Raw genomic sequence first — 26,176 nt, forward strand, 5'->3', positions numbered from 1 at the left:
GGTTTAATACTAAATTTATTGAACGAGTTGAATAAAATCATATTATGCGAGCCTCTGGCGAGCATAATATTGTTTTATTGAACGAGTTCAATAACTTTAGTATTAAATCTACACGAATATAATATTCTATTTATCACATATATAAAATAAGAGCGGTAAAAAGTTAAAAGTGTCAATTTTTATTGACGCGCCTATAGTGTAACGCTAACATTAGCGCGCTTTAACGCTATGTGTATTTATTTCATGCTTTCCAGTGTTTTATTGTAATATATCAGATGATTATATTCTGATAAACCACTAGTGAAATTTATAAAATATAATTTTCACTGTAGCCGGACTATATCTGAATGTGGATGAAAAGAAAATTAAACTAAATGGAACAACAGACTGAAATAAGTGCCGTCATACGTAAATTTTGCTTCTTTAGGAAAAGAAAGTCGATGTCACCATACATCATGTTAGAAATGAAGCAAAATTAGAGAAATTTAACAGAACTATATTTCAAAATTGATAATGTGACGTCATGATGTGATGACGTCACGAAGGAGAATGCGCGACGTTACACGGCAAAATCAGTAAAAAATATACTTAAAATCACTTAAAAAGCATGAAATAAAAAGAAAATTTATTTGTTTTACATATAAGATTGAAATATATTTCATTCGTGAACACCAGCTATTATATTTTCACTCGTGGCTACGCCACTCGTGAAAATATTGCATCTGGTGTTCACTCAGTGAAATTATATTTCAATCTTACATGCAAAACTAACAAATATCCTCTATATATAGTGCAAATGACGTCACGTCAAAGTGTTATTACACTAGTGTAATATTGTTTTTCTTAAATGGCTTTATTACACTCCTGCGCCGCTGTTTATGTGATAATATACAAATATTGACTAGTAAGCCATTGAAGCTATTGCCCTGGTCAATATAACATTAATTAAACGGTTAACTAGTATCACGCCACATTCAATACATCATTTATAGTCTTTTTTTCACATACCCATACCACTTTTTGCGACTCCACAAAAATGGTATTGCACGAGCAAAAGGCTCGCATAATATAATTTTTATTCAACTCGTCCAAAAAATTCAATATTGAACCAACGCTCATTAGGTGAAGATGACGTCAGACGTTTTATGGCTACTCAAACGCTGCACAATTTTTTTTTAACAAGAGTGATCAAAAAGTTCATCATTGCGGTGTAACTTTTAACTATTATTGTTAATTAAGAAGTTAATTTTGAAATTGAAGCTCATTGCGAGTTGTGCCATAAAGAACAAAATGCCTCATCAATACATTTTGTTTTACATACAAGCAATTGACAGCTTATATTTGTATGGTCATTAAATATGAGTCTGATTCTAATTTAAGATAGGGAATTCAATTCAGCCTATGGTAACATTGCACACCCAGTGAATATGTTTCACTCATACGTATTTAATAGTCCTTGCCGTATGGTCATTTAATATGAGCCTGATTCTATTTAAGGTTGGGAAAAGTGAATATGATACTACACTCAGTAAATATGATTTTATAATTTATTCTGTTGGCTATCAGTTGCACCAATGAGATCGCAGCTATTTTAGAGCATATAACAAAAAGCATTAACAAGATAGCAACTTGCCTTGCAGCACGGATTTATATTACAAATATAAATCCGTGCTTGCAGTTATCTTCTAGAAGTTCTATGCGACGACTCGCGCTTCCAATCTCCTCAAATATTATTTTCTTTGGCAATGAAGTACCCCATCAGCGCATGTTTTTTCTTAAGTAGTCACAAGAAATTAAAAGCTACTTGAAGCTGACAATAGGAACTAAAAGTAATGCCTAAAGTAGTCATATTCGCTTATATTTACAGAATTCACTTAAAGCATTTTCACCAGTCATTTAGGAGATTATACGACAATATTGTAGAACAAGGAACTTTGTCATATTTTTTTTTCGACAACCTTACAAGAGCAGCCGCTATTCAATTACAGGTTGACTTTTTTAAAGATATTACAAAGCACTGATCATATATTTCTGTCCTTAACTAACATATAATGTACCAAAGAAAGGTTTCTATGAAGATACTTATCAATATTATTATGTTACCTTTCGTAAATGAAGTTTTTTTTAATATTCAAAAAATTTACGACCACAACGATAATTAGCAAAGTCAAAGATATATTATTGTATCCTAAAAATTAAACCCGTCTGATTCCTTCCCATAATGCACGTAACGCATAGCAACGCATAAAATATGGCGGATGTTGTCATTTTTGGATTTGGATAAAAAAGAAAATAATGGCTTAAATATTCACAAACTGTCTTTTTAATATATTTGTACAGGCACATCAGTGAAAATACTGTATTTTTAGAAGTTTCTGTTCTTTTTAAATAGAAAGATAATGGCAGCGTTACAGACGATGCAAACCGAAAAGTTTGCAACTTCAACGGGAATGATGGAGAGTAAACCAACAGTGCCCGTTGTTACACATGTCATCACTGACGAAGACATTGGCGCTTTACAGGTGCGCTAATGATTAGGGACCATCAACCAAACACTTTTTGATAATTGTTTCACATACATTTCACACTTTTAAAGTTAGATAGACCTTGAAATTTGACAGCTAGTTTCTTTCCAAACTGAACATCTAGTTAGGCCCATTGTTCGTCACGATTGTATGTACATATTTTTTCAATCTTTTTCAATTAAAAAATTTACTGATTGAAAAAATGAAGGAAAACCTTTTGCATTGAATTTCAAACCTGTAATTAACATTTTCCCGAAGTTTGTGATTACTTAAAATCTGTTTCATTCGAATGTAATAACTGGTTTTTGACCATTTAATTTATAGTCATTTTAAACAGACTCTTAATGCTACGGTTGCACTGCTAAAAAATGTAGCTTAAATTTTTATGAGCATTGCAGCATGATATAATGGCACAAAAATTTTTCATTTTAGCATTCTGTAAAAATTCTTTATATTCGAAAAAGCTAAAAAACATATAAGTGTGTTTCATAATATTATGACAGTCATTATGACACCAAGGATCTCTGTTTTAGAATCTTTTTCTCCCAATGACAGGTGTATATTATTATACCATGTGGCTGGATTCAAAAATCCCCCTCACTTAATTTTAGTGTTGTTGTGATTGTCTGGTCCTTTTGTATCATTGAATCAATTTTATTTCTATATGATGAAGATAAAACATCAAATATGGCACTTTACACAGGCTCCCTTAAAAGACTGAATGAAACTGACTTTTTAATTTTCATAAACTATTTTATATGCACTAATGGCTTTCCATAGATTAATTTTTTCCCGCCAAAAATGATGTTCAAAAGGTCAAGTGACATGTAATGGAGGTTGAATGACGTCAGCACCTGTCAGTTTTTATTTTTCTTGGAAAAAAAATGTGTTTTGTAGAGAGACTAATTTATGCAATGGAAAAATAGGATAGTAAAATAAAAATAAGGTAGGATATGTGAAATATTTCCTTCAGAAACTCATGAAAATGTTTTAAAACTTTGAAATAGCCAATATTACTGGGAGCATGCCAATATAAACACTCGGTAGGTGGTGTTGACAAAAATATCGCGAGATTTGTGAATATACCGGTACCGTGGAGTCACCGGTATCATGGGGTTCGAGTATATGTTTAATTCCGATTATGCTGACACATGTGTTTGAGGTCTGTTATGGTTTTTGGGGTATGGAAATTGTGCTCACTACAGTACCATGTGTCGGGGCAGATCTATATGTTGATATAACAATGTCACAGGGTGAGAAAAAAATGTGCAGCCTGACCATATATGACTCAAATCTGGACCCTCAGAATACTGTACTGTGGCTCTGTCAGAGCTATCCAGCCACTTTCACTGAACCGTGACATATATATAACTTAGATCTATTTTAAAATCAGATAATGGCTTGATATGCTGAAATCCTGAGTGGTCTACAGCTAGTGAAAGAAGTTGGGTAATGCACTTAACATCAGAATTTTCAACTTCAATGTTCTTGTAAATATTGTCAACACAAAACAATGTTTAGGAGCAATAAAATCAAATTAAGAAATTGATTATAAAAGAATATAAAGAAATTTTATTTAAAAACCATGCTTTATTGCAAATCACCATAATATTTGACTGTCAGACTCTTCAGTCATAAAATATTCAAACATATAAGTGTAAACACAACATAAACAAAGATGTTTCAATCAATTTATTGTATGATAATAAATAGAAAAAATACAATTTTGAGGAAAGGTCATTTTGTATATTTAAATTTTCAAAAAAAAACAATTTTATTTAATTTATAACTGGAAACTAATAAAATTTGAGACAAGCGTCTACAGACTAGAAGTAGATAAGCAGTCTTATGTTAGCTAATACTGATAGCTGATCAATCAAAATGTTAAACATTTATATAAAATGCCATTATAATAATAAAAGATAAAGTGATATGTATTTATTTGATTTCAGGGATCTAAGTTGGTGGCAATGAATCTTAACAGAGTAGTGAAGTTGCTGACAGATCCACATTCTGTAAGTTTATTCTTTTATTACTTATACATAAGTTAAAAATGCCATTTGTCACTCATTGCTAGGATCGAGTAGCAACATATACTAAAGAAAATACACAATTCTTGTCAGAACCCTGCTTATTAGTTTAGTAATATTAATGCATAATTGCTGCAAAATTGCATATTGCAAAGTTTACAGTTTATCTGTTTATTGCTTAGGTAAATATTTTTGAATACTACAATATATCAGTAAATTTAATTAATGCATTATGTTTTGACTGAATGTTACCTTATAACATCTTTTAAATTGGACACGGAAAAATTGCCATAGAGACTATGACTGTATTGATACTATTATTATCTATCAAAATTAAACTTCACTTCGTTTTTCAGGCTATGCTGTATGACAGACATGTAAATGCATTACAGCGACTGCTGAGACATTATCCAAAAGGATTTGTATCCTTAAATCTCATTTTAAAAATAATGAATCTCTTGTGAAATGTTGTATAAATGTTGATATCTAACAATCTATCATAAAAGTAGTGTTACTGTTTGTGATAGCGGACTTAGTTTCATTTAATAAAAATCTATAAATGCTCTGATGGATATTTCCTACAGTTAACATCGCTTTATACTCAGACACATTTTTTTATTAAGTAACTAAATCTCAATCATCAAAACTTTTATTTGGCGTAGCACTTAAAGTAAATACATAGTTTGATAGTATTCAGTAGTAATGTGTTGTGTATCAGGGTAAGTTTGCATGTTTTTTTTTATGGGAAAAAATGACTGACTTTAAATTTTTTATCACTATTTTATTTTGTTTACTTGTAAAGTATATTATAGCCAATTCAAACAGATGATAGACAATTTCTGTAGGATATAAATGCCTCAAATGAAAATTTCTTTATTTGAACACTTTAGAATATTTTCACTAGTTTGAGCATTTCTTAAATATTCATAAAAAATAAACTTTTATCAGAAAGTTCAATTATTGTTTGAAATATTGAAACTTAACTCAACTCACAGCCAATGAAAGATTTAGTTCAGGTATTCAAAATATTGAATGTATGTGCTGATCGTGTCAATGAACAACCTCGATATGAACAATTCATTGTTGATATACTGAAGATCTGCAGCCTGCCTTTCTTAAAGGAGAAATCTTCTGATGAACTTATATATGAACAGATTGTGATAGAGTCAATCTCTCAGCTTGGTATGTATGCAGATGTTTGTTCATTTGTTAGAACTTATGTATAATATATCTATGTTGAACATTTGGAACATAATTAGTATGGTGAGACAGTATGTTGTAGACTTTCTATTATTGACAGTTAACTGTCAACTTACCTTTTGTAGGAAACTAAATTTTTTTTATTCCGTATGTAGTTACAAATTCTCCAGTTATGATTATATTTGTTATCAGATAGTAGATTTGGTTTATAATTCAACTTGTAAAAAGTATTGACATAAAAATCTCATGTCTTATAAAAGTTCTCTCTTGCTTGTTTGTCTGCATCTTCAAAGACTTCTAAATATTCACCTAAATTCCAATGTTGTGCTCAATTGTGTAAAGTTAAAATGGTATCTGAGAAATTTTATTTGTTAATTTCAGGTTATTTAATGCGAGTGGTTTCAGTGGAAGTGAGGAAACAAATCTGCGACACATTATTAGCTTTTTATTCAGAAACACCAGCTAACCAAGAAGTTCAGTGTAAGTATCCATGATTTTCAAAATCACTTTGTTGACTTTAAAACATGTTTATAACTCCAGAATGATGTCTTTTTTTTAACAGCTTGATATCACTGAAATTACAGCAAATTTTTTTTTAAATAAGATTTTGATATCTGACTTGTACCAGTTTTCAGGTACAAGTATTTTAATATCTGTCTAACATAATTTGATTTTACACCTTTGATACTGTTTTAATAAGTTTTTATATTTTATCAACATTACCTTATTAATTAGCAATGATGATTGATAAAAGAGCAATCAATTGTTACAATTTGTCATAGTTTTGATGTCAAAATTCTCGGCCTACGTGATTTTTAAAAAATATATTTATAGATCACAAAGCATCAACAATACAATACAACCAAAAAGTAGTAGAGAACAGTGATATTGCAGAGACTTTAGTGAAATCCCTGACCTTGCTGGAGACAGATTTACCAGTCAAACTAGCTGTGCTGAATGTGCTTCAGAAATTCTCTAAAACATCTGGTAAGAATTTACTTTATGTATAGGATTTTGGAAGTAAAATAAATGTATGTTTTAATTACTTTACATATTATTTCAATTATTTTCTTTCTTAGTATTCGATTTCCAGTATTTCTAAATGTATTTTGTTACAATGAAGAATACTTTGATATTTCAGCGAAGATATGCGAGGCAATGCTACGCGCAGATGCTGCACATCGTATCTGTTCACGTTTAATGGATGTCGACCCCTCGGGACAGCTTTTGTTTCGCTCATCAGATATTTTATGGAACTTGCTAGAGAAAGGAGATCAAGCTACCTTAACTTCACAGTTAAATAACCTTACATGTATCAGGTATAAGTGCCTTCCTTATATACATTTATACTGCAATTTACATGACCTAAGTTATAGTTTATTTTAGGTGGGATGTGATGAAAGCTTTAAGTTTATTTGGACCACTCTAAAGTTTGTTTTACTTGAACTGATCAGAATTTGTGTTATTAGAGGACTAAAGTAGGACTTGAACTCATTATGTCTTTTATGGAAGGACACATACCTTAACCACTAGGTCATCTCTCTTTCAATAACGTACATGTACCTTATCATAGCTAACAGAAATTAGTCAAGTCATTCCAAACCTAGGCACCTCCTATGAAAATTTTAGTAATCTGCGAGTCAAGTGGGAACACAAAGATTATTGTCTTGAAGTTGTGCATTACATGTTACTTTCTTCATATGAGGTTCTTGATGAAATAAATCCATAATTAAATGTATTTTGAGGGTATGCTACACTTCTGAGTTTTGTAAAAGCATTGGTACATCTTTATTTTTTTTTTCAGTCAACTTCGTGATGCATTTATCTACCAATTAACACAAGGCTACAGTCATTATGACAGACAGTTGAGAAATGATTTACTTGTCCTTGCGTCTATTGTAGCAAGCAAATGTCCTGATGCACCATTTGTCGAGACAGGATTTGCTAAACAATTAGTCTTGTTTGCAACCTTTCAAGAAGGTATGTATTTATGTATTCTGCTTTTTCACTTCATCTCGGTAATTCAATAGAGTTATGAAAAAAAAGTCATTAACCTTCAGCCTGCTGTCAGCAACAGATTCTACCCATGCCACCAGTGTAGACCAAGATCAGCCAACAAACTTGTGCCCCAGGCAGTACTTACTTAAAAAAATCCCTAAAAATGATGAATGGTTTTGTTTCGATTGAAAGATAGACAAGTCTTTTTAAAGCTGCATGCTTTAAGATAGAGGGATGGTGCTTGTAAAATGTCTAGTGTCAATCTTTATAAATACATTTATATATGGGATATATAGATGGGAAGGCAGCTTAATAATTAATATCTTGAATTTTACATATGTGTTATTTTCTTACAGTAAAAAGCCATAATGCTTTGGTTAAACATTTGAAGTTGATGCAGAATCATGAAGACTTTGAGTTGAAGAAAATGCTGTTTAATATCATGGTTACATTGAGTAAAGAATCTACAGTTTTACCTGTAAGTCTTGTAGTTGTTACATAAATAAATTATTATGCTGAAATACAAAAGTTTGTTTTTTTCAGTCTGAAGTCATTTTGATTTCTAATGGTTTAAGTATATGAGTATATTTCCTAATTAACGTTAAGTTAAGATCATTTAGGCCTTTTATGCCTTGCATGATGACGCAGGCTATTTTCTAAAATGTACACACACCATTGATTAAAAAGTCCAGTTCAAAACTGAAAGTTTTAAAGTCTATATTTGAATTAAAGTAAAACTAGAGTTTGAAAATATTTTGGATTTTTTTTTTAAATTGAAGATGTTTTGTTTATTTTTTTAGACTCTATAGAAACAACTGTCTTAAAGATATTATTTTGTCTTTGTTCCAGATATTATCAGAGGGTCATTTGATGTTGGCTCTGTTTTCATTTGTGAGAGCCAATGAGAGTCAGTCTGGCCCCAGGGAATGGACACCAGCACAATTTGAGGAACTACAACTTCAAGCCATGTCATGTTTATGTGCTCTATGCCCGAAGATGTTAGAGGATTATATGACAGTACAGGGCAGTACTAGAATCCTACTGTTACTGGAATGGTGTGTGGGAGCAGGTATCAATACAATTTATTCATTTTTTATGAAGTCAAAATGTAAAGAGAATAATTTGAAGGTTTTCGTGTTCATTTTACTGTGATATGAAGTTGCAATAAATGGTATGTTTTTTTCTGCTAGAGGACAGTTATGTGTTTGTGTAAGACGTATGAAATATGGTCATTATTTATTTTCAGTAACATACACATATAAGAGAGACATGTCTATGATCAGTTTTAGCATGTTTGATGAAAACGCTGGTAAATTAATGTAGCAATTTTATATATTATAATACTTCGGTTTTATGGGAAAATATTTTGTAGAACTTTTATGATTTCAAAATATTTTGCAACAAGAAGTGACATGTTGGTATTTGTAAACATTTTTTTAAGGCACAGGATATTTTTCTAGCAATAAGCAAAGGTTATGTTGTAGATTTTTGATTAATTTTCTTTGTACATACATTCAAATGGTACAGGCACATTAGTTTGAATAAATCATTTTGTTTGTAAATAGTTTTAAGTTGGTTATGGTTAAGTATTTATAATGATTATCTAAATTAATAGTGTGGAAACAATATTCTTTTATGTCTGTCATGAAATAGTAACATCTTGTCAAAAAGGCATTTGTTGGAGCTGTAATAAATTTATTATATATATTATTTATATAACTAATAGTTTCTATATACAAAAAATACTTTTACATTTATTAGGTAAATGATTGTGTAGATCCTAAATTTATATATCATTTCTTCTTATATTGCCCAGAATTATTTAAAATATTTTCTTTGCAATTTTTCGTATATTAATTATTATCATGATGTATATACATGATGATTTCAGTTAAGGAGATAACAAAAATATATAAATTGACATTGCTTAATTAAATTGATATAAAATGGTAACTGTGCAGATATCTAACTTTCAATCCAGGGATGTTGATTCTAGTAACTAGCGGGAGTCACTGCTACAGGTTTTTTTTTCCATATGATACAAATATTGGTTTAACCAGCATGGTTAGTTAAAAAAATGAATAACGTTGTCTAACAATCATGGAAGTCTATTAAAGTCCTTAAAGTTTTGTTTTTTGCCATCATTGTAGAGGATTTTGGAGGTCATGGTAACAGTATACATGGTGTTGGTGGCCGTGGTAACAAGCGAGCACAGATGCGTTACTGTCTTCGTGTTTTACGTAGTGTAGTATCTACTGGAGATGAACTAGCATTACAGGACCTCGCTGATCAGGGGGCTATCAATCAGATTATAAGTATGTATTTCAGTAATCTGGTCATAATTAGAATATTTTTATGCCTCAGAGACATGTTCTTCAAGTTTCTGTCTGATATATTTAATTAGTCCTTAGGATTTTAATATTTTACATTTTTTCTATACATTGAAACACTATTTTTTAGCTCAAAATCCAACCAAACTTTCAATCAAAAAGTGGTAATAGTTTTATCATATAAATTCTTACTTTGTCACATCAATTTTATAAAAACATTCATTAACTAATGTTTTCTTGTGATATATTTCTGTACTTGCACAGGTATCAGATGCAAAATATTAATAACATTAATGTGTTACCTTTATTAAATTTCTGTTTTTAAAATTTAAAAGTATAGGTTTTAAATGAAAACCAAAAGACTTTTTAAACTCTTCCTTTCTTATAGTATTTTTTTTGGTTTTTTGTTTACATTTTTTGAGGGTTTAAATAACATTTTTGCAGCCTTTTTGAAAAAATGCTATAAAAAAAAGAAACAAAAGAAGATGATGCAAAAAAGATTTTTTGGAAATGCAGTCTAAATAGGGATGATGATACTGCCCATGTCTCTGTAAAGGGTTTGATATGCATAGAAAAGGTGAGATTCTATCTTAAAGCTGCAGGCCCCCAAAATGAGCCAAAATATTTCAAGAAATTTAATTTTTAAAAAAATGTATATGGATCTTAAAAAAGAAAAAAGATTCAATATTAAATTAAATTAAATTTACATACTTTTGTGCGAATAAAAACTGATTTTGTTTTAAATAAATTATTAAAATTTCTTTTTTGCGTTACAAAGGGGAAAGTAAAAAGGTATTTTGTATTTTTTGACCTCTTTTTGGAAAATTTTTAAACGTAATTGAAATTTCGCTTTTGCAATTTGTAATTTACTTTAAAATGTTAAACTTCCCAATGTTTATTTTTAAATACTTTTTAAAATTTTTTTAAAAAAAATTTTAGGCATTCATTGGGGCATGCTGCTTTAAACTTAATCCCTTTTTTAAAAATTAAAAGAAGTTTAGTGAATAAACTGGTTTTAAAAACCTGAAACTAAGGGAAATATTTTCAAAAAATTTAAAGATATTCCTTAAAATGTTGAACAATCAATATTTTGGAAATTGCTTCTTGGTTTCCCCTGTTTTGTAATAAATGAAGGATTATGGAAAGCTAACATCTTTCATATGGCCCAAAAATTTAATACTTGGCATGGAAATATTGGATTTATTGGGCAAATTTAAAAAAAGGAAATTTACATAATTTTTTCCCAAAAAAAAGTGGGAAAAAAAACTTTCCTGAAAAAAATTTTTCCCTTTCTATTCCCCCCATTTTTGAGGATAGAAGGGAAAGGTGCGACAAAAAGACACCTGCATTTTACAAAAAACTTTTAAAAAAACAAATGAATAAAATCTTGGTTTTAGGAAATTTTTTGGAGAAAGGGGGGAGTGAATGTGTGTGTACAAATTTTCTGAAAACAAATCCAAAATTAAACAACAAACGGTCTTGGACACCCAGACTTCTTTTAAAATGGCCCTTGAATGTGTTTGGGGAATGAACTTGTTTATTTTTAAACTCGAAATTTTTCGATAAGAATAAGTAGAAACTTTGTTTGTCACCCGAGGTCCGGGGGTCGGGGTAACCCCCTTATGTTAAAAATTTTTTTAATAGTTCAAAATATTTTCAAAGTCCAGTTGACATAATATGGCTTTGAAATTTGCACTACTTGTTCACCATCATGACACCAACCCTGTTAGACAGGAGGAGGGAACTCTATCAAGCAATTTTTACAGAATTATGGCCCCCTTTTTCGACTTAGGAATGCTACGTTTTAAAGTTTTTGTTAATAGTTCAAATATATTTTCAAAGTCATTGACATATGGCTTTGAAACTTTGCACACTTGTTCACCATCATGACCCCAACCTGTAGACAGGAGGAGGTAACTCTATCAAGCATTTTGACAGAATTATGCCCCTTTTTTGACTTAGAATCTACGTTAAAGTTTTTGTAATAGTTCAAATATTTTCAAAGTCCATTGACATATGGCTTTGAAACTTTGCACACTTGTTCACCATCATGACCCCAACCTGTAGACAGGAGGAGGTAACTCTATCAAGCATTTTGTCAGAATAATGCCCCTTTTTCGACTTAGAATTTACGTTAAAGTTTTTGTAATAGTTCAAATATTTTCAAAGTCCATTGACATATGGCTTTGAAACTTTGCACACTTGTTCACCATCATGACCCCAACCTGTAGACAGGAGGAGGTAACTCTATCAAGCATTTTGTCAGAATAATGCCCCTTTTTCGACTTAGAATTTACGTTAAAGTTTTTGTAATAGTTCAAATATTTTCAAAGTCCATTGACATATGGCTTTGAAACTTTGCACACTTGTTCACCATCATGACCCCAACCTGTAAACAGGAGGAGGTAACTGTATCAAGCATTTTTTTTACTATCAAGCACTAAGAATAGTCGAGCGTTGCTGTCCTACCGACAGCTCTTGTTGATATGACGCTTGTTTTATTTTTCGAAATCCTATACTTTGCCCATATCCTAACAAATTTATGTAATAAGCTTTTTGTATTTTAAACTTTAAAGCAAAGAGGGATTTAAATGTCAAAATATACAAGTTTAACAGTATTGAGTCTTAACTGTGAGAGAGCACATTTTTTGTGTTTGTTTTATCAACAGATTTCAGTCAAGTTTCTTTATGGATGCAGTGTATATTGTATAAATGTTTTACAGGTGTGCTATTGTTGGTTGCTATGCAACAGAAGATTATTTTCTAGAGAAGGAAGGAGTTTTCCTGCTTATTGACCTTTTACAGGTGATTGTTTTATTCAACTTTATATAAAGTAAATTGTTAGATAAAATGTAGTATTTGATAATAATTTATCTGTCCACTTCACACTTCACTTTATACTCTGTATTGAATCATTTCTACTCTGTATTGAATCATTTCTCAGCATATGACTTTATTTGATTATTCCCCATCCCCTCGCTCCATTGAGATATATTTGATATTTACTTATTCTCAATGTAATGAAACAATTACATATCTTTTATATCACACAGTCATGTTGTGTATAACAAGAGCGATCAGTGTTCACCTGGTCGCCTCATGATGGCCAATTTCATGTTGGGACAAGTTTTGTGACAGACGGACAAACAGACGGACAGTGCACAACTAGTCTTGGTACTGATCATTCCTGTAAAGTTTGGATAAAATTGCACCAGTAGTTTATGAGGAGTAGTGCGGACAAGCTTTTGTGTATCTGGCAACACACAGAAAAAAACACCTTTTCATCAAAGGACCATAACTCGGCCAAAAATCATTCACCCAGAAAACCCGTGCAATATGCGCAAGGACTTGAGCTACAGATCAATCCTGTAAAGTTTCATTGAAGTTGCATTAGTGGTATAAGAGAAGTAGTCTGGACAAACTTTAAAAATAAAAATTATTAAAGGGCCATAACTCTGACAAAAAGCATTAAACCTGAAAATGCTGACATTATGCACAACTAGACTTGGTACTGATCATTCCTGTAAAGTTTGGATGAAATTGCAACAGTAGTTTATGAGGAATAGTCCGGACAAGCTTTTGTGTATCTGGCAACACACAGAAAAAAACATCTTTTTATATGCCCGAAAGGGCATATTATGTTATACCCCTGGCGTCCGTATGTCTGTCTGTCTGTCTGTCTGTCTGTCTGTCTGTCCGTTAGCAATTTGGTTTCCGGAGCATAACTTAAGTTCCATTTGGCCCACAATGTTCAAACTTCATAGGATGATTGTCCATATTGGGTAAAAGACTCCTATTGATTTTGGGGTCAAAAGGTCAAAGGTCAAGGTCACTATGACCTTAAAACTAAAAACAGTTTCCGGAGCATAACTTAAGTTCCATTTGACCCACAATGTTCAAACTTCATAGGATGATTGTCCATATAAGGTAGAAGACCCCTATTGATTTTGGGGTTACAAGGTCAAAGGTCAAGGTCGCTATTACCTTGATACTGAAAACAGATTCTGGAGCATAACTTAAGTTCCTTTCGACCCACAATGTTCAAACTTCATAGGATGATTGTCCATATTGGGTAGAAGACCCCTATTGATTTTGGGGTCACAAGGTCAAAGGTCAAGGTCACTATTACCTTGATACTGAAAACAGTTTCTAGAGCATAACTTAAGTTCCAATTGACCCACAATGTTCAAACTTCATAGGATGATTGTCCATATTTGGTAGAAGACCCCTATTGATTTTGGGGTCACAAGGTCAAAGGTCAAGGTCACTATTACCTTGATACTGGAAACAGTTTCCGTAACTGAAGTTCCATTTGGCCCACAGTGTTCAAACTTCATAGGATGATTGTCCATATTAGGTAGAAGACCCCTATTGATTTGGGGTCAAAAGGACTTGGGTCAAGGTCACTATATCCTTTAAACTGAACACAGTTTCTGGAGCATAACTTAAGTTCCATTTGGCCCACAATATTCAAACTTCATAGGATGATTGTCCATATTGGGCAAAAGACCCCCTATCGATTTTTAGGGTCACTAGGTCAAAGTCAAGGTCACAATTACCTTTAAAAACCAAAAAACAGTTTCCGTAGCATAACGTAAGTTCCATTTGGCCCACAAATTCAAACTTCATAGGATGATTGTCCATATTGGGCAAAAAGACCCCCTATTGATTTTGGGGTCACTAGGTCAAGGTCAAGGTCACAATTACCTTAAAACGCAAAAACAGTTTCCGGAGCATAACGTAAGTTCCATTTGGCCCACAATATTCAAACTTCATAGGATGATTGTCCATATTGGGCAGAAAGACCCCTATTGATTTTGGGGTCACAAGGTCAAAGGTCAAAGTCACTTTTACCTTAATACTGAAAACAGTTTCTAGAGCATAATTAAAGTTCCAATTGGCCCACAATATTCAAACTTCTTAGGATGATTGTCTGTATAAGGGTAGAAGACCCCTATTGATTTAGGGGTCACAAGGTCAAAGGTTAAGGTCATTATTAATAACTTAAGTATTAATCAACCTACAGCTGTAAATTTTATAGGATGAACAGCGAATTCCATGTCTTACAAATGCTTCATCCTTACTAAAAAAAAAAAAACACTTTCGGGCATATAATGCTCCGCCTAGCGGTGCTCTTGTTATCAAAGGGCCATAACTCAGCCAAAAATCATTCAACGGGAAAACCTGTGCAATATGCGCAAGGACTTGAGCTACAGATCAATCCTGTAAAGTTTCATTGAAATTGCATTAGTGGTATAAGAGAAGTAGTCCGGACAAACTTTAAAAATAAATTAATGCTATAAAATATAATGCTAAATTCATGGTTTTACACTTTTAACTTACCAATGATACATTTCTGTATGATATGATAATTTACATACATCATACCAGTATGTATAAATCATCACTATGTGGTTAACACATCAGTCTATTAATCTAAGGTGCACTAGTTGTATGGGTTCAAAACCCTTATGTTTAAAGGGCCCTTTTTTTTGTTTTGTTTAAACAAGAAAATTTACATTTTTGATCAAAATTTCTAGTTGTCTTTTAAAAAGCCCTTTAGCTTTCCCAAAAATAAATAAAAAACCTAAAAAAAATGAAACTCCCAAAAACAAACCAAATAATGGGTTTACGACCAGCATGGATCCGCGCAGTCTGATCAGGATCCATGCTGTTGGCCATCAGATTCTCTATTTGTTATATGGTTTGTAAGCGAACATCATGGATCCTGATCCGCGAAAGCGCAGGCTGGTCTGGATCCATGCTGGTAGCAAACGCAGTAAGTTGGTTTTGTCATAGCGTGGCTCAAATTCTGCATACAGTAAAACATTATTCTTTTTGGGGGCATCCGTGTCCTATGGACACATTTCTAGTTATGTTTGTTTTATCAACAGATTTCAGACATGTTATTTATGGCTGCTAGTGTATATTGTATAAATGTTTTACAGGTGTGCTATTGTTGGTTGCTATGCAACAGAAGATTATTTTCTAGAGAAGGAAGGAGTTTTCCTGCTTATTGACCTTTTACAGGTAATTATTTTATTCAACTTTATATAAAGTAAATTGTTAGATAAAATATAGTATTTGATAATAATCTATCTGCCCACTTCACACTTCACTTTATACTCTGTATTAAATTGTTTCTCAGCATATAACTTCATTTTGATTATTCCCCATCCCCTCGCTCCATTGAGATATATTTGATATTCACTTATTCTCAATGTAATGAAACCATTACATATCTGTTTATATTACACAGTCATGTTAAGTATAAAAATGACCTGTCAAATAATGTTTTTTTTTTCCATTTTCAACATTTTATTTCACTTAATTAGACTTGTTTACATGTGTAAAAGTTTTATTGGTTATTCTTGAAAATTAGGATTTTATTATATCATGATACCTGTCTTTTTCTATATAAAACTGTTTAAAATAATTATAAATTCATGGTTCTGGTTTTCATTTTTACAATTTTAACTTTAAACAATGATACATTTCTGTATGATATGATAATTTACATACATCATACCGGTATGTATAAATCATCACTATGTGGTTAACACATCAGTCTAGTAATCTAAGGTGCGCTAATTGTGTGGGTTCAACCCGTATTTAGTGGCAAGCCATTGTTTTTGGTTTTTTTTTTAGCAAGAGACTTTACATTTATTGATCAGTACTAGTTGTCTATAAGCTTTCAGCTTCCTAAAATATACTAAATAACCTAAAATAAATTCTGCATACAGTAAAACATTATTCTTTTTATTTAGCAATGTCCAAAAGGTATGGATAACCTGATACTAGGTTGTCTCCTGGATTTATGTGAGAATCCAAAGACTGTCCATCATGTACTGACCTGGAGAGGTCATGAGAACATCTCCGCTGCTCACCTTTTCTGTGAAATTTGGAGAAATGAAGAAAGAGAAATTGGTGTTAAACGAGACCCAAATGGCGCTATTTCTGGTAGGTTTTATTATTTTTATTGAAACATTGATGTGACATTTTTTAGAGAAATTGTATTATATATTACGGATTTTATTCCAACTTTATTTTTTACATGGGCAACACTTATTTAAGATTTATTATTAGTGTTTCAGATACTTCAGAGTTCAGAGAGAAACATGATTTTATAAAACAGCATTTTAATCATAATTCTGTATTTTCATAAATGACATACTATAGCTGCATGCATATTTAGAATTTATTAGTGGAACAATAATAATAATTCTGGTATATAAATAAAAAAGAAATAATTAGTCCCCTACCGGTTTACCGGAGGGGACTTTAGGTTTACCCTCCGTCTGTCTGTCTGTCCGTCCGTCTGTCCGTCCGTCTGTCTGTCCGTCAGTCCGTACGTCCACAAAACTGGATCCCGCGATAACTTGAAAAGTACTGAAAGAATTTTTATGAAACTTGATATATGGATAGATGGCAGTATGGAGATTATGCACGTCTTTTTCTTTTGTTCCTATGTTGAAAATTCTGGTTGCTATGGCAACAAATAGGCTGAAAATATGTCAAATTTTACACATAAACTGGATCCAGTGATTACTCAAAAAGTACTGGAAATATTTTTATCAAACTTGAAATATGGGTAGATGGCAGTCTGGAGATTATGCACGTCTTTTTCTTTTATTCCTATGTTGAAAATTCTGGTTGCTATGGCAACAAATAGACTGAAAATATGGCAATTTTTACACATAAACTGGATCCAGTGTTAACGCAAAAAGTAATAGAAATATTTTTATGAAACTTGTAATATGTGTAGATGGCAGTCTGGAGATTATGCACGTCTTTTTCTTTTCTTCCTATGTTGAAAATTCTGGTTGCTATGGCAACACATAGACTGAAAATATGGCAAATTTTACACATAAACTGAATCCAGTGATAACTCAAAAAGTACTGGAAATATTTTTATGAAACTTGACATATGGGTAGATGGCAGTCTTGAGATTATGCATGTCTTATCTGTTTTTCCTATTTTGAAAAAATATTGGTTGCCTTGGCAACAAATAGGCTTAAAACATGGCAAATATAACACTATTTGTGATTAGTCAAAAAGAGCTGAAATTTTTATGAAATTGCATCTTTAATTCTAGAGAAATATCTCCTCTTTAAGAATTTTGCTTTTTAAAATGTTCAATTTTGGTAACAGGGATGTTTCAAATATTAACTTTAGAGTGTCCTTCAGTCCGTCTGTCTGTCTGTTCATAAAAACTGTTTCCTGTGATAACTTTTAAAGAACTTTTCCAACAAATTTACTTAAAATAGAGAAAAATTGAAACATTAGTGAATGGCCAGTGGCCCTTCAGAATGTTGATGGGGTTCTAACCGGTAGGGGACTTATGGATTGCTTGCAATACTATGATAATTGCTTGTTTTCAAAGTTCTGCAATGTTTTTTTTCAGATGTAAGGCGACCATTGATGGGAAAATTACAAGAGGGTCAAGGTGTAATACCTCTGCCAGCCAATTGCATGTCTCAAGCCATTGTTGATGTGTCGGAAAACATGCGGGCAAAAATATACTCTCTTTATTGTAAAATAGGTAAACAATTAGTTACCTTCAATATTCTATGTGCTTTAAACTTTGCAAAAAGTTGCCGTGACATGGTTTGCTTATTTATGCACAACAATTGCTGTTCCATATATGCACTGTAAGATTTTAGTAAATGTTGGTTTTGACCTCACTAAAGATAAGGAAAATACTTTCTTGTATATGAGACTGGATTTTATATTGTTTGCATCAGCACTTGAAAATGTGCTTTATTTACATTGAGTCTGTTTTTATCATTACAGGGTTTACAGATTTACCTGGGTTGACTGTTGAAGACCACATTACTCTTACTGTCATTGAAAAATACCTCGACTTCAAGGTCAGTTGTATTTCTTGGGGAAAAAAAGTGATAGAATGTTGCTGAATATTCATATATTCATACTTTTACAGAAAAAAAAATTTGAAAATCAGTAATATTAATTGAAAAATTGGAAAAAAATCTCCCTTGGGATTTAAACTGTCACATGTATATTGATTGAAATCGCTAGCAGCATTAAAGTACCAGTATTGAGACAGGCTTACATGTAAATCTGTGACCAGTCTGACACCATATTGGATACTCTTAGTATATCATTATTGAAATTGTATCTATAACTCTTGCATAGATTTTTGCTGAATTGTTTCCCTTTGTGAGATTTTTGCTGAAATGTTTCCCTTGGTGAAGGTACATTGCTCTTGATTTGTGCTCAAACACTAAGAACAGATGAGCTTAATGTCATGGGATTGTTTCACTTCTCATTTATAAATCATTTAAACTGTAAAGACAAGTAATGACAAAATATAAGGAATCTTTGAAATTGTCATTACATAAAAGTTACACTTGATGAAATGATTATTGTTTGACCTCAATAAAAAATATCAACTCTAGAATATCAGGAATGGATTTATCTGGGGATGGATGAGGTATAAGCAGTGTTCTCTTAAATCATATGTATTTTATGTTGTAGATGGGTGAGGTGTGGACAGAGATCTTGTCAGAGTTAGATCAGGAAAAGGTCAGACCAACAACACCAGATATGGAGGCAGTTGAAGCCATTTCTCGTGCGATAGAGAACCGTGCAGAGATTGTGGCTGGAACTCAACAAGAATTACTGGAGGCCCAGCAAAGTCAGGATGTGCTCAATGAACAAGAGTTTTATGCTGAGGTATAAATGGGTTTTAAGAAAATTATTTTCATTTTATGATAAGTGACAATTTTATTTTGATTTTCATTAACAAGAAATTCAGGTATTTAAGAATTTGTATTCATTGTAACATACTATGGGTTCAGGAAGTTTGAATCCCAGGCATGACAAATTTCTGATGAAAATAAGGTGTGCAACACTATATCTGCAGACCACAAGTTGTCCTCCCTCCCTAGTCCCCACTCAATTAATAACCGGTAATAGCTACTTATTGTTATTAAATTGTTAGCAAAAGACTGGTGTAGAGTTTACCATTGCGCATATTTTATCAGAAGTATTAAATTACAATTCACTTGTGCCAATTCTCTTTTCTACATGGTTTTACACTATATCCTATGATAAAAAAAAAACTATGAATGTAATTAGTATGAACTAAATTAACCTGGCGTTTGGCAGTTGGAATAGTTTGTATCAATAGAGGATATGTTTCTTTGTTACAGATTAGAGAAAACTACAGACAGAAAGAGAAACAACTGAATGACTTCTCTGATTATGTTGCCAGGACATCAAACTATGAACTTCTTAAGGTTTGTAACTTTTATATCTCTGTAGACATGTACAACACCAGCTTAATATATTTTAAGTGAAATGTTTAAACAGGGAAAGAAGAACATTTTATGCTTGGTACTTTAAATTGAAAGTATTGTTTACTTGTAAGGACATACAGTTTGGAATAAATGAAAATGTAACAGAATTACAAACTTAGTCTTCATCTTTCTTGGTATCAAAGGTATATTAACTGTGGTTAACAGGTAAAAACAGGAAAGATGTTTTGTTGTATCTACATATTTTCTTTAAAAGTACATGTTCATAAAATCTAGATAGTTTTCCTTATTTGTTATATTATTGTGTTTTTGTTTTCCTCATAGTCCTCTAGTAATATAAGAAATTCATGCTATCAATTGATATATTGTATTGTAGGCTGCCAAAGAGCGTCAAGATTATTCAGTTGAAGCCTCAAGAATACCAAATGAATATAAAACATCGTAAGTAGTTATATGTGTATAATTTGCTTCAGTGATAAAGCAGGAAATGGGCAAATTAAGGAGTCTTTGCTACACTATGAAGATTTTTCGATTTCTCTATTTGTTCAGCCTAGACAATGTTGAGCATAAATCTTAGCAATTGTTATGAGTGAACTGTCTAATTAATCTTCTTGATTCAATAATATTTTATGATGTATTCATGTTAACATATTGAGGGCGGATTGTTTAAACATATAAATATTATAATAATCCTCGATTGTGAAACAAGCCTTGCAACTTTTTAGTATTAGCATCATAGTAGGAAGCTATGTTTGATAAAAGTCTGACATGAATCACAACTGAGTCTTGGTTGAGTGACAGATACCTTAACTGTGAGGCCATTTGTCCCCTTCCCTTTAACAATAATTTGATAATTAAAATTTTGATAACTGAACACGTGCCTGCCTGATATTATATGCTTGAACTACCTTTGAAAAAAGTGATAGTGGCTTTTTGAAGAAAAACTATAAAAAAAGAAAAGAAAAAAAAGGAGTTCCAAGGGAAATTATTTTTAGTTTTTTGACAATCATAGCATAATATTCAGCACTGAATTCATAGTTTAGGTAACTTTTGTTGTAACATTTTTGTTATGTAGTTCATCATAAGGTAGTTATTTCCTCAATACCTATTATTTTGGTTTTTAGCTTTGCATATGTTGTTTGTATTTTGTTAATGGAGTTTCATTTCCTTTTCTCCAGTGACTTCTTTCACGAAACAGACGTGCCCAATCTTAAAACAACAGTAAGTATATGAATATTTTAATTTAATTATTGTTTAAGACTAATTAAATAACTTTAAATTTACCATTTTAGGTATAGATCTTTATTGATCTGTCCGTTAATTGGCAGCATAGTTGTTGTATAATATAGATCATACCACAGTATCACAATTGACAGATATAAATGGAAGCATATAGCAAATACACATAATAATCATTAAACTTCACTTCAAACTTATATATTTGTTAGGAAACAGTTTATTCTACTAAGAAAGATTTAGTCTTTTCATGTTAGTTAAATAAGATAGAGTTAGACATGTTCATGTTTTGTTTTCTCACTTGTAAAAACAACCACAATATGAAAACAATGTAATAATAGTCTAGTGCTTTACAGTATCTTTACCTATTTTTTTTTTAAATAATGTAGAACAAATACTAAAAACTAGTTTTTAATATATGATATATCACATTATAAACATAAATCTATACTGTTGTCCTCTGTGTTATATATTTATTTTTGTTTTGTGAAAGCATCACTGTGACCTATTTCTTTTATATGTTTACTTTAATATTTGATTTGCTCATGTTTTTGAATATTATACAAACCTGCATGAGTGTTATTGTAAATAAAATTACAAAATTAAATAGGTATACATCAGTTAACATTTCTCTTGTTTACAGGCATTCAGTAGTAGAAATGTCACCATTGATAGTACACCTCTGGAACTCACTGGTGGACCACTATCCAAGTATGATCCTATGACAGGCACTAGAAAGGTCCGCAGAGTAAACAAACAGCCAGCATAGTCTGTAGTAAGTGTTTTAAAAAGATATAGTTTTGATAAAAGAAATGTTTATATTGTTTGTTAATTTTAGTTGCGTGATTTCTGGACACATTCAGATGATTCTTTCCTTTCTAGTAAAGTTTAAATACCTCTGCTGAGAAACCCTCTGTAGAGATAAATCAGCTCTGTACAACAACGGAATCAGTTTTCCAAAGTAAGGTTCTAATATAAATTTAGTCTGTCATAATATCAACAACCAAATATTTCTCTTCTGAATGTTGTTGCCCTTCGGATCTTGCCTATTATCATAACTAGAAACAGCAGTTATAGAAAATAAACCTGATAAAAAGCTGTTTTAGTGGTAAGATTTCCAATGTAGAATATTTAATAATCAAGTAAGATTTATAAAAAAATATTTGCTTTGGGTATCAATCTTTAAAATTAATGTATAGAAATACCACTTTTTTACAATATTTATATTATCAACATGTTTCACTATTTTCAGATGAATGATGATGGATTCTGTGATTGTTTTTATATAAAAAAGGGATAAACTAACAATATTTATACATCATACAAGCTGCTAGATATATTGGATCTTCATATCATTCATGTGTTTGTGATTCCAATCTGTGTTTTATTATGTCTAATGCTGTTAACAGTTTTATAAATTACATTATATTGTATAAATAAAATTGCCTTAATTATGTTGTATTTTTCACATTCAAGAGAACTGGAATTTGTACTTGAAAATTTGAGTGCTTGGTGAATAATCTCTAGAAGTTTTAGGCTGTTTTCAATGTCTGTGATTCTTTTAAAAAATTCTGTGATTATAAGATTAAATGTTTATCATTATAATGTCTTCATCTTACTTGTTCTTTTTCCTGAAAAATTGTATGACAGAGAAAAAATATTGAAATTGTTACAATATGTTTGAATTTAATACATTATTTTACAATAATTTGAAAGTAAGATGGCATCAACTTAACATGAACTTGAATTATAGGGAAAAAAAACAACAATTTAATTATATATAAGTGTACAGGACTTATGGGATAATCATGTTGTTACATGTACAATGTTTTCCATTGGATGGTATGTGTGAAAAGTATTAGAGCTTCCATGCATTTTCTAAAATGAATTTATTAAGCAAGAGTGCATAAAATACCAGCTTATTTTCTGTGATATGATATTATGTTATATTGCTTTTTAAAAAGTTTTGTCAAAACGTCTATCATTTGTTGCATAGGTTAAAAGGAAACATGGTTTGCAACAATGTAAGACAAAGTTCTAGGTATGTTACAGTATAAGGTATTAAAGTGATGACATATGTATACATTGACCTCTGTTGTAAACATTCTATCGTGATATGCAACATGAAAAAATAAAACATTCCATCCATAATGAAAATGAGTTTGTTCTTCCTTCTGTGCTCAAGGCAAGTTTTTTTTTATGACAATCTGTCCATCATCTTTTTTTCAAACAATTTCTCCATTGAAGCCATTAGGTCAAATTTTATGAATTTCCCTTGTATTCTCTCAGCATAGAATTGTTCAAAAGATTCTGCTACATTGAACATCTGGGTCAGAGGTGCTAAATAGATTTTCAAAATGAAGTCTTTAAACATCTCTGAAAGTGAATGGGCTATAGCTTAGATATTTGGCTTGCATCATCACCTACAATAATTGTTCAAATTGTTGGGGTGAAAATTGGCCCCACCCAGAGGTTATGGCTTTTCTTATACATAGAATTCTTCAAAGTCAACTTGAAATCTGCAAGGTCTAGTTCTTAGATATTCAGCAGGAACCATCGTTAAGTTGACCTCTAGAAAGGTTGTTCAAATAATATCCCTTTGGTGAAAATTGTCCCATGCCATGGGTCATAGATTATCCTTATACATGTATGTAGTTAGTATAAACTGAAAATATCTTCTCTGAAACCTTAAGGCTAAATCAGATTTGCTTCGCATAAAATATTGCCTTGTAGATCTCTACCAAGTTTAAATTAAAGCCATTGGCTCTGTGTTTGAGTCATGGATTTTACCTGTATTTATGCAGTGAAAACTTAAAAAAAATCTTTGTTTAATACTACCAAAGGCTAAAGCTTAGATATTTGGCATAACACATTGTCTAGGGGATCTGTACCAGGCTTATTCAATTTATAGCCCTAATTTGGCCCATAGATTTTTGTTATATGTATACAGTAAAAGTTAACAAGAGCTAGAGCTTAGAGATATTGATTATGACTACCAAGATAAATCGACTCCACCCAGGAGGAATGGTAACCAGTGACTTACACAGCAACAAATGACTTATTTTAGCAACAGTTGACTTCCCATAGCAACCTGTGATTTCCATAACATAACAGCTATTGACTTTCCATAGCAACCAGTGAATTTCCCTAGCAACCACTGACTTTCCAAAGCAACAAGTAACCTCCATGGCAACCAATGACTTACCGTAGTGACCAGTAAATTCCTTAGCAACCAGTGACTTTTTTTGCAACCATTGACTTTCCGTAGGAACTAGATTTTATGCCCTTGCCTTGGTGCATGCTTGCTTATGTTCCAATGTCTTGTCTTGTTTTCAATAGTAACCATTGATGTTCCATATCAACCACTGACTTCCATAGCACCAAGTGATTTTAGTAGCAACCAGTGACTTTCAACTGTAACTATTGATTGTGTTTAGCAACCATTGACACTCAGAGCAACCATTGCCTTTCCATAGCAACTAGTGACTTTTAAAGCAACTACTGATATACCATAGCAACCCTAGTCTTCCATAGCAACCACTGACAATCCATAGCAACCATTGCATTTCAAAGCAATTTTAGACTTTCCATAGCAACCAATACCTTTCCATGGGAAAAAGTGCATTTCCATAGAAACCAGTGACTTCCATAGCAAGCATTAACTTTTTACATAGCAACCAGTGACTTCCATAGCAAACATAGACTTTCAATATTACCATTGACTCTCATAGAAACCACTGATTTCCAGAGAAACCATTGGTTTAGTAAACTGGTGACTTCCATGGCACTATTTAATTTCGTTAGCCACAGTAACTTCTTTACATGTGCACTTTTTCAGATGGAAAAATGAACTTTGTGATGTCAGTATAAGTTGAAGACTTAATGGTTTACCATATTGACTGTTCCATGTCATTTAGAACCCATATAACTAGATAAGCGATATTTTGCCATCATGGCCCACTTCTGACAATTTGTCATGCGACCTTGATTTCTATCAGTTGGACACATTAAAGAAGGTTCAATATGTTGGACAATTAATGATTTTTGGTCAGTTTGGCGCTGAATGTTCCAAGTAAACTCGTATGTATTTATATTAGTAAATACAATGTATACGCGTATGTCTAAATTCCTTGAAGACCTGAAAAGTTTTTACAAAATTAGTGATATTACCCAGTGCACCAGCTGTTATTTTACTATGAATACACATAAAATTTCTGAACAAATAAATTTTAAAACATTCTTTAATACATGAATATAATCATATAGTATTCCTACGAAAATGTTCTAACAATTTAAAATGTAGACTTATTGTCTCCAGTGATCCGAATACAGCCACAGTGAATAACAAAACATTCCACACAGGTCAAACAATTACGATTGATCAATGTCGTATGGCGACATCCCACGTTTAATTGTTAGAGGAACTCTTCAGACACAAGCAGGCACCAAAGTAGAATCACAATTCTACCGTAAAATAAAATAAGAATTATCTTTTAAAAAAATAATCAGCCATAGCAAACCTAGTTTTAATATTTTGCGTTATTTCTATGTCAGTTTTGCGTTAGTTCTAACAAAG

At 31.7% G+C, this 26,176-nt stretch overlaps 1 protein-coding gene across 1 annotated transcript; it reads left to right on the top strand.

Annotated features, from left to right (window-relative positions):
• Positions 1 to 2,218: 2,218 nt before the first annotated feature.
• Positions 2,219 to 23,021, top strand: LOC132737760 (cilia- and flagella-associated protein 69-like). The gene is made up of 21 exons (XM_060725102.1): positions 2,219 to 2,522; positions 4,478 to 4,540; positions 4,912 to 4,977; positions 5,551 to 5,737; positions 6,137 to 6,235; positions 6,590 to 6,742; positions 6,897 to 7,074; positions 7,560 to 7,735; positions 8,110 to 8,231; positions 8,603 to 8,822; positions 9,904 to 10,072; positions 16,032 to 16,113; positions 16,851 to 17,043; positions 18,489 to 18,626; positions 18,878 to 18,954; positions 19,583 to 19,780; positions 20,260 to 20,346; positions 20,741 to 20,805; positions 21,543 to 21,585; positions 22,244 to 22,375; positions 22,853 to 23,021. Exons 1-20 carry the CDS (start codon positions 2,400 to 2,402, stop codon positions 22,367 to 22,369), a joined length of 2,565 nt encoding a protein of 854 aa, XP_060581085.1. The 5' UTR covers positions 2,219 to 2,399; the 3' UTR covers positions 22,370 to 22,375; positions 22,853 to 23,021.
• The last annotated feature ends 3,155 nt before the right edge of the window (positions 23,022 to 26,176 follow it).

Source organism: Ruditapes philippinarum, unplaced genomic scaffold (genome assembly GCF_026571515.1).
Source record: "Ruditapes philippinarum isolate M1 unplaced genomic scaffold, ASM2657151v2 ctg24_1_1_1_1, whole genome shotgun sequence".
NCBI classification, from domain to species: domain Eukaryota; kingdom Metazoa; phylum Mollusca; class Bivalvia; order Venerida; family Veneridae; genus Ruditapes; species Ruditapes philippinarum.

Bases quoted from the DNA above. Each gene is read 5' to 3' on its own strand.
- LOC132737760 (XM_060725102.1), top strand. From the start codon at position 2,400: ATGGCAGCGTTACAGACGATGCAAACCGAAAAGTTTGCAACTTCAACG. The intron at 5,738-6,136 runs GTATGTATGCAG...TGTTAATTTCAG, and splicing joins AGAGTCAATCTCTCAGCTTG to GTTATTTAATGCGAGTGGTT. The intron at 6,236-6,589 runs GTAAGTATCCAT...ATATATTTATAG, and splicing joins AGCTAACCAAGAAGTTCAGT to ATCACAAAGCATCAACAATA.